We start from the raw sequence: 17,571 nt of genomic DNA, 5'->3' as shown, positions 1-17,571 counted from the left end.
TTTGCTTTAGGTGTCAAATCCAAAAAAAATCATCATCAAGACTGATGTCAAGGAGCTTACCCCTTATGTTTTCTTGTAGGAGTTTTATGGTTTCAGGTCTTACATTCAAGTCTTTAATCCATTTTGAGTTGATTTTTTGTATAGTGTAAGACAGTGGTCCAGTTTCATTCTTTTGCATATGGCCGCCAGGTTTTCCCACCATCATTTACTGAAGAGACTATTATTTCCCCATTGTATAGTCTTGGCTCCTTTGTTGTAAATTAATTGATGCTTATGTGTGGAATTATTTCTGGGCTCTCTATTCTGTTCCATTAATCTATGTGTCTAGTCTGCTATTGAACCCATCTGTTAAGTTTTTCAGTTCAGTTGTTCCTTAGCTCAGTGATTTCTGTTTGATACTTTCTTATATTTGCTATCTCTGTTGAAATTCTCACTTTGCTTGTGCACTGTTCACCTGACACTGGTGAGCATGTTTATGACCATTATTTTGAACTCTTTATTAGGTAAATGACTTATCTCCATTTCAATAAGGTCTGTTTCTGGAGTGTTACCTTGTTCTTTTGTTTGAAACACATTCCTTTGTTTCTTCATTTTCTTTCACTCTGTGTTGGTGTCTGCACATTAGATAAATCAGCCACCTCTCCCAGCCTTGAGGGAGTAGTCTGTGTAGGAGGTGAACCTTATCCATCAGCCTGGTCCGAGCTCTTGGCTGTCTCTCAAATCTTTGTGATTGTCCAAGACATCTTCTTTGTTCTTAATGACTCCCCGTGGGTGAGGGAGTGCCACACTCTGTCAGTGACCTAGTGGAGAGGATCCAGTCAGCACACACTGATTGGGAGCTGGACCCTCAGGCAGCAGCTGTTTTGATGTGGGTGCTGTGGGTATTTTCTCATTTACTCAATGTGTGGAGTCACTCAGCTAATCTCTAGATTTCTTTTAGAGCAAATTACTTCGCGTGTAGCTGTAGATTCAGGATGTCCATGGGAGAAGGTGAGTTCAGGAGGTTCCTATGTCACCATCTTGGACTGGAACCCAGGGCACCCTCTCTGAATGTCTACCATGTTTTGCTTATCCATTCATCAGTTGATGGACATTAGGTTGTTTCCACTCTTTAGCTATTATGAATAATGCTGTTATGAACATTCATATACAAATTTTTATATGGACATGTTTTCATTTCTGTTAGATTCTTAGGAGTGGAATTTCTGGGTTCCCTGTGACACTTTTGAACACTTTATGAATTCTCCTCAGACTACAGTTTTAGAAAAGATGCTCTAAGCTAATATCAGGATTTGTTTCACTATAGGCTAACATGGCCTTGATGGATGGTGGCATCATTCCAGGAGCTGGTGAAAAAGCCACTGAAAATTTTAATTCTTTGTGTTTCCAGATCTGCTCCACTGGTTGCCTCTTGCACTTTGCTCCTGGATCTGTTATAAGGATACTCTGGTGCTACCACTAACTTTAATTCTATTTGGAGAGAGAAACATTAACACATTGATAATCACATAGGCCTCAAATAATTCTTAACTTTTTAATTATAAATAGTCTTAATAATTGATGAAAAGTATTTGCATATTGATTGTGATATTAAAATCAGGAAACAATATTTTTGTAAAGACCATTTTATAAATTGAATAGATGCTGAACAAATTTACTCCCATGCTTTTGTACTGGATACATACCTTGATTTTTGCCTTTATTTCTTTGATGAGTTTTTTCCTGTCTAATTTCTTCTTTTGTTTCTGTTTCCACTTTTCCATTTGGGAAGGAAGGAGGCGTTCAGAAATATCTTGATCATCAACTTGTATAATAACAGCAGCATCTGGGAAAAATCCATGTTCCCCCAGAAACTGGGCCTCATCAGGATACCGAGGGAAACCATCTAATATAAAACCTGTGGAACTATGTGGAAATTTCATTATTTACTTTATTTGCTTCAAATATTATATTATAAATATTAACTTAAAAATGAAAAAAGCATTGATAAATCAACTTTATATAAGATGTGTGATGAATAGTTTAAAAAGTTTACTGTGGTATCTTTTTTTTAATATTTCTACTTGTGTAAACATGGTGTTTCTTCTCCCAAATATATTGAATTAGATTAAAATTATAATGTTTTATACTTATATTTATAGCACAGATAAGTTCTCTTTAATTGTAAATAATCTTAATATTTGATGAAAAATTAAGAGAAAATAAATTCTCTGCTTGGGAGGAATGCCCAGCCTAATGAGTGAATCACTTTTTATGTAAAGAGTATGCTTGGCCAGCTCACCATTAGAGGGAATCTTCGTCATTTAGTAGTTTTTCTTCTAATAATGCTTTCTTTCATGAGACAATTCATACCCTCTTCCCCGAGTCACCCTATAACCAATGACAATTTTTTTTTGAAGAAGATTAGCCCTGAGCTAACTGCCGCCAATCCTCCTCTTTTTGCTGAGGAAGACTGGCCCTGAGCTAACATCTGTGCCCATCTTCCTCTACTTTATATGTGGGGTGCCCACCACAGCATGGCTTGCCAAGCAGTGCCATGTCCACACCCGGGATCTGAACCTGTGAACCCTGGGCCGCTGAAGCAGAATGTGTGCACTTAACTGCCGTGCCACTGGGCTGGCCCCGGCAATTATTAATATATGTATCCTGGCTCATATGTGTAAGATGATTATATTCAAATAGGATTGTCAGACTTGCCCAAATATGATGAAACTTTAAGGATCAGGAAAATAATTGGAATGTTAACACGTTTTCATTGTGGAGTACTTATAAAACAATCAGGCTTTGAGATCTTGGCTCTGTTTAGTTGAGAGAGTCAATATTGGTTCCCTTTTGAATAAGAGTTTATCTTGTTTATCTAAAATTTGGTTTGTTTTAAATGTTTACATTTAAACATGTTTTCTTCTTAATTTGAACAAGGCTTTCATGAGCATTTGAGAGTTTCAGCCCTTAACTGACATTTAAAGATGTTTCCCATCTTATTAAATGGGCAACTTTCCATAGATTGGCTGTAAGATATGTGTCCTTTTCTTTAGAGATGCCTTCAGCACAATCTCTTCTGGGAGGAACTGTTTCATTCCTATGGTTCCAGCTGTCATTTCTTTGTCAATGACTTAAAAACCTTTATCTCTACACCCAACCTCTCTTCTCAGTTTTGATTCAGAATTTTCAAAAAGCTGCTTAGTTTCTCCATCTGAGTGTCCTTCAGGAATTACATATGCATCATACTGTCAAAAATCAGACCACTGTTACACCTTCACCCTGCTCTTCCTTCTGACTCACTAGCACTCAGGTGCCAAACTTCACAGGCATTTGCACCCCTCCCTCAATTCCCTTACTTCTTACGCATAATAGCTAAGTCCTGGCATGCCATCTTCTGTACCCACATTTCTATTTCTACCATTACACCTTAGTTCAGGCTCTCATTATGTTTCTCCAGGACTAATGCAATAGCCTTTTTAAAATGTGTTCAATCTTTTCCTGATTATAAAAGCAACAAATCCCACCATAGAAAAATTGGAAAATAAGAGAAAAGCATAAAAAAGACAAAGTTATCCATAATCTTATATCCCAGAGGTTATTGACATGTTGTTTTGTTTCTTTCCAGTTTGTTCTTCATATGTACATCTATCATTCTATAAATGATTTTGCGTTTACTTTTTCAAACTTGACATTATATAATAAAATTTCTCATGGTATTACAAATTCTTTATTATAATAAATTTTAATGGTTGCATAATATTCAGCTATTTTATTTAGGCTTTTACCATTTCACTTTTTACTTTCAATTCTTCAATTGATATGCTTTTTTTTTTTTTTTAATGTATAGTGTGAGGTCCGGAGCTAAATTAATGAAGAACAACCCATGTGTTGCAGGCAACCTGCGTATGTGTACTATAACTATTGATCTAATTGAAGGAAGAGAAAATTAAAATCAAAGCTGACGAGTAACAATCCCCCTCACTCATTTAGGCCAGGGACTAAGCAAACGAGAGTGCCCAGGGAAGCACAGGGAATGGCCAGTTATTTGAATTCTCTATGATATAGTTTCCTTATCTCCAAAACGAGATAATAAAGGTTTCTATCCCATAGGGTAGTTGTAAGGATTAAGTAAATGGATATGAATGAGATAGAGTAGAATAGTACCTGGCACATAGTAAGTTCCATATAAGTGTTTGCTGTTATCAGTACTATAAATACCATTTCACTTTCTTCTGGTGGATTCCAGGGCAAGAGATTCTGGTTAGGAAGTCGAGGGGAAGTTTTAAACTCTGGTGACCTGACCTGGAGAGTCTTAAGCTTGTCCTTGTCCTGTCTGGGGTCAGGCTCGTTCATGGCTTTTGGCAAAGGGATAACACTATGGACAGCTATTAAGTGGTCTTAATTGTAATTGTTAAAAGGCTACAAGGAAGAGTCCAGTCCATCACTAGCACACATGGGTTTAGAACATGAGTTCTCCACCTCGACTACACATTAGAATCACCTGGGGAGCTCCCCAAAAATACCGATGGCTGGGTCCCAATCTCACACTCCTAGAGATATTGATTCAATTGTTCTGGGGTGGGGACTCTGGTATCAGTATTTTTAAAACAATTCTCTAGATGTTTTTAATGTGTAGAATCACCAATTTACACCAGTATAAAGGAGAAAATTCTTAAATTTGTGTTGGATTGCATTTTTAACATTTAATAATAAAGCAAATAAAAGTCAGTAAATGTATAATCTAATATCAATTAAGATACCGTATTGGTTCTTGAAGCCACCACTCAGAAAGAATTACTTCAAGAATTTCGGGAGGCAATGGCTCATTTTCCATTAGACTTGCTCGGATTGTTTCTTCTTCTTCTGTAAGTTGTACTTCTGGAGGCTAAAAACAAGAATCAGAAAAGAAACCCCCCAAATTTAAAATTCCATATTAATAAATAATACTATCTTTACATAGTTGATTAGGATAAGACCTCTTTTTCTCAGGTCATTTTTTTACACCATTGCTTGTGAACATTTAAAAATTTTCTTTAAACTAATATTTAATACGGTTTTAAGTATTAAATTATATCTACTGTAGCTAAGGGGAGTTACCAGTGATGAGCATGATTGATTTTCATACATGGTCTCAGGATATCTGTCTCATCACTTTTTGCTAAAACCTTGTTCAATCTATACCACACACCTATAAGGCTTAACTGACTTTTGTCATCTCTCTTAAAATTATTCAACCTAGATATTGATTAAAGGATGGGCCAGCCAGGTAGTCATCTGGAATACAATCTGTACCTGCGTCCATTTACGGGGGAGCATTTGAGAAGAAAAGGGTCTTGCTATACGAGAATTGGTTAAAAAGTGAGTTAGAATTAAGAACTTTCTCTTTACAACCCCAGATAGAAACCACCTAAGAAACACATACAAACTTTCTTCTGAGGCATCATTGGAATTTAAAATTTTGAGATCTCTACTGGCGTTGGGGCAGACTTTTATGATATTTGATAGAAAACCAAGAACATAATAATGGAAAATCTTATATTCTAGGTCAGACATATCAAATCAAATAACATAGTCCCAAATAAATGCTGTACAACAGTCTTGTCAGGGAAAGCTTTTCCAATTTTTCTTGCAGTCATGTAAAACTCAGTATTTTATGTTCTAGATGAGCAATAAGATCTTTATTTAACACATGGGGAGGATGATTCTTAAATGACTTTCACGGGTTATTTCTTCTTCTTCTTAGAAACTTTATAGAGTTTTATACCGCTTATATTTTACTTCCCAAAAGTAATGCCTGTAAGCACAAATATCTGCCAAGAGAGTATTAATATTACTACCGGCTTCTTGGTGTTTTCTTCCTCAATCGTAATGTTGGCCTGACTTGCCAGCTCTTCAAGTTCTTGTCTTGCAAGTTGTTCTTCCTCAGAATCTTCCTCAAATTCAGGTCCAATTTTCTTCTCAGTTTTGAGCATTAGTTTTTCTTGAAGAAACTCTTCAAACTGAATGTGGAAAATGCCCAGTTTTTCTGCCAGCTGTCTTCCACAGACAGTTTTGCCAGAGCCGTGCGGACCCAAAAGGCATATTCTTAATGGTGGAGCCTGCCATGGAGGGGTGGGTCAGGGAGAGGTAGGGCAGAAGAGTGAAAAAAAGGAAGTTTTGAGTAATTTAGAAAACATAAGACTTCTTAACTGCCCTCCCTAAGACTGAATTATCACTTCACAAACTCAAGGATATTTCCACATTTTAGGATATCAACTAAAATGATACATTGCATCAACAATGGCCCTCAGGGAGCATCAACAACCATAAGATCATCTAGATATCATGTGCCAGAAGGAATTTCATAAAATAATATTAGTTTTGTTTATTTAGAGAAGTTTTAATTTTAAAAAATGGAAAGATACTTTCTTAGCATGATAAAAAAACATCTCTCTACCAAACAAATAGCCCATTAATAATGAAACACTAGAGACCCCTTCACTAATTTCTACAATCTTCGTATAGGAGATGAGGGCGCCAGAAGCCAGAGAACCCACTGAGATGCAGTTGTACGGATTGTCCATCGGATGATGAAATTGTCACGAACAGTGGTGAGAGTTGGGATGAAGCAGCAGCTAAATCTTTTGTGTACGTGGGGAAATGACTATGAAATTGATAGGTGACACCAAGGGGAACAGGGAGAATGTGATGTATCTGGAGAGAATGAGCCCCAAAGGGGCTGGAAGTAACGGATTGAGAACAGCAGAGGGAAGCAAGGAGCACCGCCTCATCACCGTCTGTCCTTGGGAAGGAAACATTCAGAGAAGAGTTTAAAGATGCAAGGAAAAAATATACCAGAGAAATACAGAAGAAAGAGCAGTTAGGTAACTCAGAGACTAGGGGAAAAGAAATTTTTTTTTAAAGAAATTTAAGAGGTTTAAGAAGATAGCAAGTCCACAAGAGAGGAAGAGAATATTTGAAACAAGAACTATCAGAGAAATGAAAGAGCTTTAAGATTAAAAATATGATTGCTAAAGTAAAAAGTTCAACAGTACTGTGAAATTCTAGGATTCCCTAGCATGGAAAACATGTGATTTCAGCTTAAACATGCACTGTGTGTTCAGTGCAATGAATAAAAAAGATCCTGAACAGTTTTAAGAACACAAAGAATGAAAAGAAGCTCTTAAGAGCTTTCAGATACTTAAAAAATAAAGCTTACCTACAAAGGGATTAAAATAGCCTAGAGACACTGGATGCTAGCACACAGTAAAGCAATATCTTTAATATTCTGAAAGGGAGTGATTTGCAACCTGGAATTCTATGCCCATACAAATTGTCAAATATATATAGGAGCCAAAGGATGACATTTTCAGATATGAAGAGAGTTAGCTGAAAATGTGTTTCAACAAAACAAGAGTTTGAAAATCCCACAGAAGCAAGAGGAAGACACGATATAAATATCTGCTGATTTTGCCACCCAGCATTTATTCATTCGTCTGTTAACCATATCTGGATTCCCCTCTGGGAGACCACCCTTCATCACTCTCAGTTTACGTGCTGCCGGTGGAATTGATTCCATCATTAGTTCAAGAATTGGGCATGTGACAAGACTCAAGTCAACTGAGGCCTCACAAAATAAGTAACGCAAAATAGAGAGACTTGAGAACAGTATGAAATTATGCAGCTGCAGTCTCACACCATACTTTTAGATCACACTTTAAATCCCTCAGCGATAAAATTGCTGGAGTAACATCTCCCTCATTGACAGGTTAAACTTTGGGCAATTAGAGCCGTCTGGAATTCAGAGCATATTAAAGAAGCTGGTTAGTGAAGAAAAATGTTGCTGGCAAACCTAGCATACTTGATGCTCTGCAGAAAACCTGTAAAATCACTATCAAGATTTCAGGCTCTTATCCACATGGATTTGTGTAAAACAAAGCAACAGATCACAAGCAGCAAAACGGACTGAGAGGAAATAAAGCAAGAACAACAAAAAGAAAAGGCCACAGTCCCTAAATGAGTCCCAACACCAGCAGTGCGGGAAGGTACAACCACCCATATATGCCAATAGTCCCCATGGGCACCATATAAAAATGGAGGTTCATGAAAATGCCCAAATGATCCAGAAGAGTTTAAATCATGTTCTATATGTTCTGTTTAAGAAGGCATTGCTGCTATTGAAAGTAGTGACAATTTATTGTGTTCTATATATTTTGATTTTGTAATCTAGGGAATTATACTAACAATATAATTCAAGAGAAACAAAGGACAATATGCCCAAAGATTTCCTCGACGCTACTTCAAATTCATGATGGCAAAATCACGCTATGAAAAATACTGTGAAAAAATGTCTAACAATAAATTGGATGTTTAAATGGTATATCAAAAGGATTAAGTATTATGAGATCTATGTAAAAATATATAAACTTTTATTGATATAATGTTAAGTGAGAAAACAGATTGTAAAATAGAATATGCATTGGGAAGAATATATATTGATGTGGAAGAGGATGAGAAAATAAAACATAAAAATGAAGGCTCTTGTCTAAAGCTGGTACAGTTATGTGTGCACTTTATTTTAGAAAATGAATACAATATTGCCATAATGTATTCTTTTATTATTGCGGTAAAATAAACATAACATAAAATTTACCATTTTAACCATTTTCAAGTGTGTATTCAGTGGCATTAAGGACACTCACAATGTTGCACAACTATCGCCACTCTCTCTCTCCAGCACTTTTTCATCGTCCCAAAGTGGAACTCTGTACCCATGAAACAAGAACTCCCATCCCCCGCTCCTCCTAGGCCCTGGCAACCACTATTCTATTCTCTGTCCTGTGAAATTGCCTATTCTAGGTGCCTTGTATAAGTGGAATCATACAGTATTTGTTCTTTTGTGTCTGGCTTTAACAAATATTTTTTAAAGAATATAGAAAACTGTTCCAATGGTGATAAACAAGTAAGAAAAAAAACGTTCCCACAAACTTAGGAAAACACTGATTGTTCTAAAGCCATGGCAACAGTAGCCACTTGATCCAGTTTTAAAATGGTTTAATTATCAAGGACAACTCACCTCAGAGAACATTGTTTTGTAACCCAACAAATCAGAGTCAACCCTCACTCCTGAGAGTCAACCATTTGGGCGTGGACTTGCCCCTAAAATCATGTCTCTGAGTGTGAACCAGGTCAACAACGGTAATCCCACACCTACAGATGTCAATCCACTGAAAGTCCACTGACCCCTGAATCGCACCCTTCCCCAGAATCCTTGTAATCTTATAATTGACAGACTGCTCTCCTGCAGAGACTAACCAGCATAGCTTGCCTTTAATACAGTAAGCAGCAGATTCAGCTGTCTTTTCACTTCAGCTAAAAAGACAGTAAGTGTTGGTTTGAAACAAGACATTACTGTAGAAATCAAAATAGATAATTATTTTATGTTATATTCCAAAAAGTTGTTCTTGGAACTGAGATATTTTCCCTATATTGTCATATCAGATAACAACGGGGACTTCACTATTAAGTAAAATGGCGGAAGTAATTAATTAGTCCCTAAAAAAGGACTCAGGGGCGATCATTAGGACAGGAATATTGTTTTCACCTTTAATGGTTCTTTACCAGCCACGTACTCCTCAGGATGCTCCAAAAACTTTTCTTTAGCTTCAGGACTTGAAAAGTAGTAGATATTTTCTCGATATTTAGCTGATTCTTCTGTGTTGCATGGCCGTAGGATGAAGTTTTCTTTGAGAACCACTGGGCAAAAGTGTTTTGTGTCTCCCAAATGCCTCCTCTTCTCTTTAATTCTGTCTTCATTCTAGAAATATTATTCAGAGTTTGGAGAACATTATTAAAAAGTATACTGAAGCAATACTAAACAGAATTTTAAAAAATAATGCATCTGGAATAATATTTAATCCATAACAATACACCTTTAAAACAATCCACAGAAGGCCAGTCTGTATACCATTTTATTTCATTTTAAAAATCAGTTTCTCATATCCCTCTAAGTTCACATCTGAAGCTTCTTTATTTTCAGAAAGATTTTTCATAAAGAAAGCAAAGTAGAACTGAGAGTGAGGAGTCCCCAGACCTCTGCAGACAAAGGTGTGATGAAAAGCCCCAGGATACGCTGGTCTAGGGTCACTACGAGGTCAGCGTCTAAAATAAAATTATTCCCAGGAAGTAAAAGCTGAGTCAGGGCCACCACTTCTCCCCCACTGACAATCAAATGGGAGATGCCTCAGGATCTGCTTTGTTTCCTACTAAGTGGGTATGTAATCAAATAAGAATTTGGAAATACTTTACTTAGTTCAGTTGGAAATGTGTAATTTTCATTTGCGTTAAAAAAAAATGTGTAAAGTCCTTTAAGGATTCTTGCAATTTACTTAAAGCAGTGGAAGTGCATTTAAAAATAATTTTCTGTTTTGTAAAATACATGCTTATTGTAAAAATATTCAAAACACATCACAATGCATAAAAAATGAAAATCTCCTCTCACCTTTTCCCTTATAATACTATATCAATATGTTTAACAGTTTTATGTGTCCTTCCAGACCCTTTTTTCTAAGCATATCCTACCACTATACATACAAAAATAGACATATATTTAGACAAAAATACAGTACTTTAAAAAATACCAACGGAATAAAACTTTACATGATTACTCTACAACACGTCCCTTTTTTTCCCCAAAACAAGATATAACGAACAACTTCCTGAAAAGGTGCAAAGATGAGACTAATCTATACTTTTCTTGCACCATTCTTGTTCAGTTTTTGTATCAGGGTTATGCAGGCTTCAAAATGAGCTGCGAGGCATTGATCTTTTCCTGTGATGTGGAAGAGTTTAAACAATATCGGAATTATCTCATCAATAAAGGTACATTAGAAATGACCTTTAACTCCCCTCTATTATGTTCGTTTGCTCAACTTTTGTCTTTCTTCCTAAGCAAATTTGAGTAATTGATATTTTGAAAATCTTTCTCATCTTGACTTTAAAATGTTATTAGTATAAATTTCCTGTAATTTTAAAAAGACTTTCTTTTTTATCTGATTATATACCCATTTCTGTTTCAAATGTTATTTATTGTTGCTTCTTTTTACCTTATTCAACTTGCCAGAAGTTTGTCTATTTTATTGCTCATCAGAAAATCAACTTTTCAGTTTTTGAAATTAGGTCTACTGTTTTTATTTTGTCTTGTTTTCCTGTTTGGTTAATTTTTGCCTTTAATCGTCTTTCTACTTTCTTTTGGTTTATTTTGTTGGTTTTTTTCCCAGGTTCTTGATTTGAATGCTTACTTAACTTTTCCACTCTTCTTGTTTTTCAATAAATGCACTTTAAAGAAGGGTTGCCAAACTTAGCAAATAAAAATGCAGGCTCCCCAGTTATGTCTGAATTTCAGTTAAAAAATAATTTTTAGTATGTACCAGACATAAGCATGTACCTTATATAAAAAAATATTTATTTGTCTCAAATTCAAATTTTATTGGGTATCATGGTTTTTTTTTAAAATCTGGCAATTCTAATTTCTATTTCTGCCATACAACAAAGCTTTTATATATGATCTTTTAATCAATGTTTTTAATTTTTAATTTTTATTAAAAATTTTAATTTAAAAAATAATTAAAAAATTGTAATTAGTTTTAAGTAGACTGTAGTTTCATTTTTGATTTCTTATTTAACTCATTAGCATTTAGAAAGAAAATATGTATATATATATTTTAATTTCAAATGTTTATATTGGGGGATAAGGAACTGTCCTTCTGGGGTTAATTTTTTGTTTTATTGCATTGTGATCAGAGAATCTGGTGTGGAAGATTTCTACTCTTTATAATTTGCTTTGATTTTCTTTGTGAACTCTTACATGAGCATTAAAGACAATGTTTGCTTTTTATGGGTACAGAGTTCTCTACTGATTAGAATAAGCTTATTTAGGGTGTTTATCAAATCTTCATTATCTTATTTATTATTTGTCTGTGTAACCTGTCAATTTCTGAGACACATTAAAGGACTGTACTAAGACTGTACTGCAGTAGCATCATATTCCTCGTATTTCTAAGATTTTGTTTCATATATACTTATGCTGTTATTTTGTACATAAGATTTGTAATTGTTATACTATCTACATTCCTTATTCCTCTTATTAGTATTGACAAAGATTCTTTACTTGACCAAACTCTAGTCCTGCTTCTCTGAGCCCTCTTCTCAACCAGGCTTTAACCTTGTTCTATAAAGACTTGCATATTGACAGATGAATGGATAAAGAAATTGTGGTCTATGTATATACAACTGAATATTATTCAGCCATAGAAAAAGAAGGAAATCCTGCCATTTGTGGCAACTTGGATGGTCCTTGAGGATATTATGCTAAGTGAAATAAGCGAGACAGAGAAAGACAAATGTTGTATGATTTCACTTATATGTGGAATCTAGGGGGAAAAAAAGCCAAACTCATAGAAACAGAGAATAGAATGGTAGTTGCCAGGGGTCAAGGGGTACAAACTCCCAGTTATAAGATGAATAAGTTTTGGGAATCTTAATGTACAGAATGGTGACTATAGTTAACAGTAATGTATTATCTACTTGAAAGTTGCTAAAAGAATAGATCTTAAATGTTCTCATCACCAAAAAAATTGTAATTATGTGAAGTGGTGGACATGTTAACTAACCTTATGTTCATAATCATTTCATAATATATACATAAATCATCATGTCATACACCTTAAACTTACAAAACGTTATATGTCAATTATATCTTAATTAGGCTTGGGAAAAAAAAGACTTAAACACTAACATAGCTTCTAACAGCTCAAGGCCACCTCCCTGAGATGACCCTACCCCCACCTTGAAGTGTCTGCCTGAGAAAACTCAGGGCTGCCCCCAAAATCTACTGTTTGTTCCAGCCAACACCTGAGGACAGGGCCCCTGTCTCCCAGTCTCTGTGGGAGCACAGAATCCTAACTTCCACAATTGCCAGCTAGCAGACATGGCTGGTCTAATCGAGTTTCCACTGACTAACCCCTCGTGAATTTTCACTTTCCTGACTCTACGGAGCTCCTGCTTGTCCCCCTCCTTACTCCCTAATTCTCCCTGTAAAACGTCCAGTCACCTCTGTACAAAGTGGAGTTCAGTTCACAATTGCAATAGTTATTTCTGATTAAAATCAGTCCTTATCTCTTTAACTAGTACCTGGCTTTGTTTATCGTTGACAATATAAAATATCTTTTTTGTTGTTTTAATGCATTTCTCCTTGAATTCGAGTTTTACTGATATTCAGAATGTCATTTCTTCTTTTTTTTTTTGGCTAGCATTTGCTTTTCATATCTTGATCCATTTGAGTCATTTTGTTTTTACAATTAATTGTTATAAATGGCATACATTTTTTGACTTCAGTTTTTCTTTATAATGAGTTGGCCTAGAATTATCTTTAAATAAATTTTAGAAATAGAATGTGAGGTATGTGTGTGTGGTGGTGTTGGTGGTAGTGGGGTCTTGGAGCAAGAGATTCTGGAAAGATGGTGATCTGAAGACCCTCCCGTCCTTTCTCCCCCACCTCCTCAGTGTTAAATAGCTACTGGTGGCTGGTATCCAAGGACATCTGAAGGGAGGAGACTGCACAGCACTCTTTGCTGCTATGGGCTGGATGAGTGCCTGGAGACAAACATCAGAGGGACCAGAGTATTAGGATGATAAGTCCTAGGAGGTATTTTGTTTGCAGAGATCTGTGGATTTCCTGGGGGAATGTTAGCACCAGCAACTACCACCCAGGAGTGTTTGTGGTCTCTCTGGTCTGCAAAAGACCAAGAAAAAGCTGTATGGATGGGAGGAGTCCTTCCTGACCCAGCATCTGGGCAAGTATGAGGAATCTAGGTAACTGGGCTTGTCCCAGGCCTCAGCAACCAACAGGTGGCCTTTCTGCTCTACACTCCTGACCTACATGGAGAGAAGTCACTTTGCCTTTCACAACTTTTGGGAACGTGTCACCTAAAGCACTCCAGCAATAGACCTGAACCCCACTGAGCCAAAAGAAAAAGAGAAAACGACCACCCATCTGGAAGAGCCTGAAAGATGAGTCAGATCAAACAGACCACAAAACTCTGCAACACAAAGGTGGAAGAAACTCTATCTCTGAGTAGAAAAATAATGAAGACATTTATAGAGATTCGAGTGAACACTAGAAAGTGCATGAGTGCCAACAAAAATATGCAAATGAGCTGAGGAAGAGAGTGACCAATTGTGGTAATGGCCCCCCAAAGAGTCTCAGAACCTGCGAACACGTTACCTTCTGTGCGGGATTAAGTTAAGGCTCTTGAGATGGGAAGGTCACCCAGGTGGGCCCAATGTAATCTGATTAGGACAAGGGTCCTTATAAGATGGAAAGACCGTCAAAGGCAGAAGGAGATGCGATGACTGACAGCAGAGGTTGAAGTGATGTGCTTTAAAGATGGAGGAAGAGGCCACAAGCCAAAGAGTGCAGGTGACCTTCTGAGGCTAGGAAGGACAGGAAAAGGAGTCTCCTCTAGAGGAAGGACCAGCACTGCCAACACTGGTTTTAGCCCTGAAAGATTCATTTCAGACGACTGACCCGGAAAGCTGTACAATAATTTGATTGTTTTAAGCCACCAACTTTGTAGTAGTTTGTTACAGCCTCAATAGAAAACCAGAGACCCCAATGAATGTCATAAGTTAGAAGATTGAATGGAAGACTTATCTACAAGTATAGGAACAAAGTGAAAAGAGATGTAAAGTTTGAGGGAAAAGGTAAGATATTTGGAGGATAGATCCAGGAGACCTAATCAGTAACAGATTTTATGAAAGGAGAAAAAGAGATGGAGGCAAGGCAAGAATGAATTTCCCACACACACAGAAATATATAACCTACAGAGTTAAAGGCGCGCCAAGGACAGGCAGGATTGATGAGAACAGACAAACACCTGGGCACATCCTGGCAGGATTCCTGACTGCAGTGGCATTAGAACTGTTGTTTCTTTTTGTACTTTTTCTTTGGCAAAAGGGAAATATCTTTGTTGTTGATTTTTTCCAGTTATAAAATGATATATTTCTAATGTTAAAAAATCAGATAATATAGACAAATATTTAAAAAATAAAAATTACTTGTATGTCTATCACTCAGAGATAACCACTATTAACATTTTTAACAGCTTGATTGAGGCATAACTGACATTAAAACATTGTACATATTTAAAGTATATAATTTGATAAGTTTAGACATATTTACTCTTCCGTGAAACCATCACCACAAGCAAGATAATGAATATATTTATCAATACCATAGTTTGCTCACGCCTCTTTGTAATCCTTCCTCCTGCCCCTTTCTGCCTCCTACCTGGCCCATCCCCAGGCAACCACTGCTCTGTCTTTTGTCACTGTAATTAGTTTGCGTTTTCTAGAATTTTATATAAATGGAATCATACAGTGTGCATTCTTTTTTGTCTGGCTTCTTTCTCTTAGCACAATTATTTTGAGATTCATCCAGGTTTTGCATGTATCAGCAGTTCTTTTATTTAATTTTTTTTTGCTGTGTACTCTTCCAGGTCTAATTATCCCCCATTCCTGAGGCTAGACTGTTTTTAGCACCCTACCCAACGCCCCATGAATTGGGAGGTTATTCCAGTCTGGTTGGGAACAGGCATGATTTCTGGCCAGGTGTGAGATCTGAGTACCAGTCCCTCTTTCTTTTCAGGTGGTCCTTCCCCTGGCCTCGAGTAGTTTCCTCACGTGCAAAGCTGATCAGCGCTCGGCTGAGTGCCTGAAGGGGATGCTCTGCAGGTCTCCAGAGTTCTCTCTCTGTGCAGTCCTTTCCTCTCTGGTCCCTTCTCTGTAAGCTGTAGCTGCTTTGGTGCCTCGGGATTCTGTGCTCCATCTCCTCCAATCCAGGACTCTTCCAGGCTCTGCCTGGGTCCCTCCTCCTGGTACCATGGCCTGGACAAGGCACAGGACCTTACAGACAGTAAACTGGGGATATCACAGGGTGCACCTCATTTGTTTGCTGTTTCTCTGGAACCATGGTGCTTCACTAGTCATGTCAATGTCTTGAAAATGGTTTCATGTATTGTATGCTGTTTTTAGTTGTTTCAGGCAGAAGGGTAAATCCATTCCCTCTTACTCCAACTTGCCCAGAATGACTGTGAACATTTTAGTATATATATTCCCAGAATTTTTCTTATGATGTACTTATATGTTTTACTTTTGGCTGCATATCACCTTTCTTCCCTTTTCTAGTAACATGACCCTTTCCCTTCTTCTCATGGAGAACTGCTCCTTCCACATTCGGTGTCAAGTGGACCAGACAATCATAGTAACTTCCCACCGCGTAGTCACTGGGTGGGCACATGACCGAGGTTGGTTCAGTCACATAGGAACTCCTCTGGTTACTACGATTAGTCAGGGCAATTGACTGAGCTGGGAGAAGTCAACTTCTTTCTCGCTCTTTTTCCATTTGGATATAAAGATAGAGGGCTCTCTTTCCTTAGATCAAATTTTCTAAGGATCTACTCCCAGAACTCCTGGCAGCCAAAGTCTATCTTATTTGGAAAAAACATCTTTGCAGATGTAATTAAGGATCTCAAGATGATATATCATTGTTCCTTCTCCAAGTGGTCCCTAAATCCAATGACAAGTGTCTTTGTAAGAGAAGTAGAAGACGCAGAAGAGGAGAAGGCCATGTGCAGACAGAGGCAGAGGCTGGAGTTAAGCAGCCACAAGCCAAGGATTACCTGGAGCCACCAGAAGTGGAACAGGCAAGGAAGGATTCTCCTAGAGCCTTGGGAGGGAGCGTGGCCCTATGACACCTTGACTTCAGAATCCTGGCCTTGAGAACCACGAGAGAATAAATGTCTGTAGTTTAAACCTTCCAGTTGGCAGTACTTTGTTATGGCAGACTTAGGAAACTAATACAGCAGGTAAAACGGATCTGTGTCATGGTAAATTAGGCAGAATGGAAGTGAGGAAAAAACACTGTATTATCAATAAAGACCATACTTAAAAATAAAATTTTGAGTATTACAGACAGCCTGAGAATTGCCTGCAGATAGAAGAAAGAGATCGTTCTCTTGCAGAGCAGAGCGGACACAGAAGAAGGCAGAAGGATGACTGAAGAAGAGAATCTGAATATAAGCAGGACAAAACCCACATCCTTTAGCCATCCTGACTGAAGGGCTTAGCAGTCTTCGTGATAAGGTACTGAGGGTTATTATCAGAATCACACTACATAACTTGTTGTTTGACACACAGATATTTGGGGTTCAATTAATTACAACTGTATGTTTATCTAACTTCATACATTATTTTCTTTTATTGACAAAACCCAAAATTAAAAGGATCACTTCCTATTTTATTATTGATAGATGCCTGAATTGAGTGGCTATCAAATGAGCATGGTTATGATGTTGGTGCCAAGGGAGTAGACTGGTGCCTGAAAACGGGTTGTTCCTGTCTGAGAATACCACTTGTTACTATCGTGTAAGCAGCCTCTCAAAGATACCACTGCTGTAGTCTACATAAGACACCTACTTCTGTTAAATTTACAAAATATTTGTCTCGAATACCTGTAGATTTTTCCATGGAAAATTTCTTTTAAAGATTTCC

At 37.1% G+C, this 17,571-nt stretch overlaps 1 protein-coding gene across 6 annotated transcripts in view; it reads right to left on the bottom strand.

The window, feature by feature from the left end:
* Nucleotides 1-17,571, bottom strand: part of AK9 (adenylate kinase 9) — a 124,123-nt gene that overhangs the window by 34,013 nt on the left and 72,539 nt on the right. For all 6 annotated transcript variants that reach the window (XM_046674576.1, XM_046674580.1, XM_046674582.1 and 3 more), the window contains 4 exons: nt 9,566-9,778; nt 5,820-6,080; nt 4,743-4,867; nt 1,686-1,905 (listed from right to left, as the gene is read on the bottom strand). In XM_046674576.1, coding sequence (XP_046530532.1) covers nt 1,686-1,905; nt 4,743-4,867; nt 5,820-6,080; nt 9,566-9,778 — 819 coding nt within the window. The remainder of the gene's footprint in view (nt 1-1,685; nt 1,906-4,742; nt 4,868-5,819; nt 6,081-9,565; nt 9,779-17,571) is intronic.

The sequence above is a fragment of the Equus quagga genome, chromosome 11, assembly GCF_021613505.1.
Source record: "Equus quagga isolate Etosha38 chromosome 11, UCLA_HA_Equagga_1.0, whole genome shotgun sequence".
Lineage (NCBI taxonomy): Eukaryota > Metazoa > Chordata > Mammalia > Perissodactyla > Equidae > Equus > Equus quagga.
Note: the sequence above shows the minus strand (reverse complement) of the source record. Positions and strands in the feature narration are given on the sequence as shown.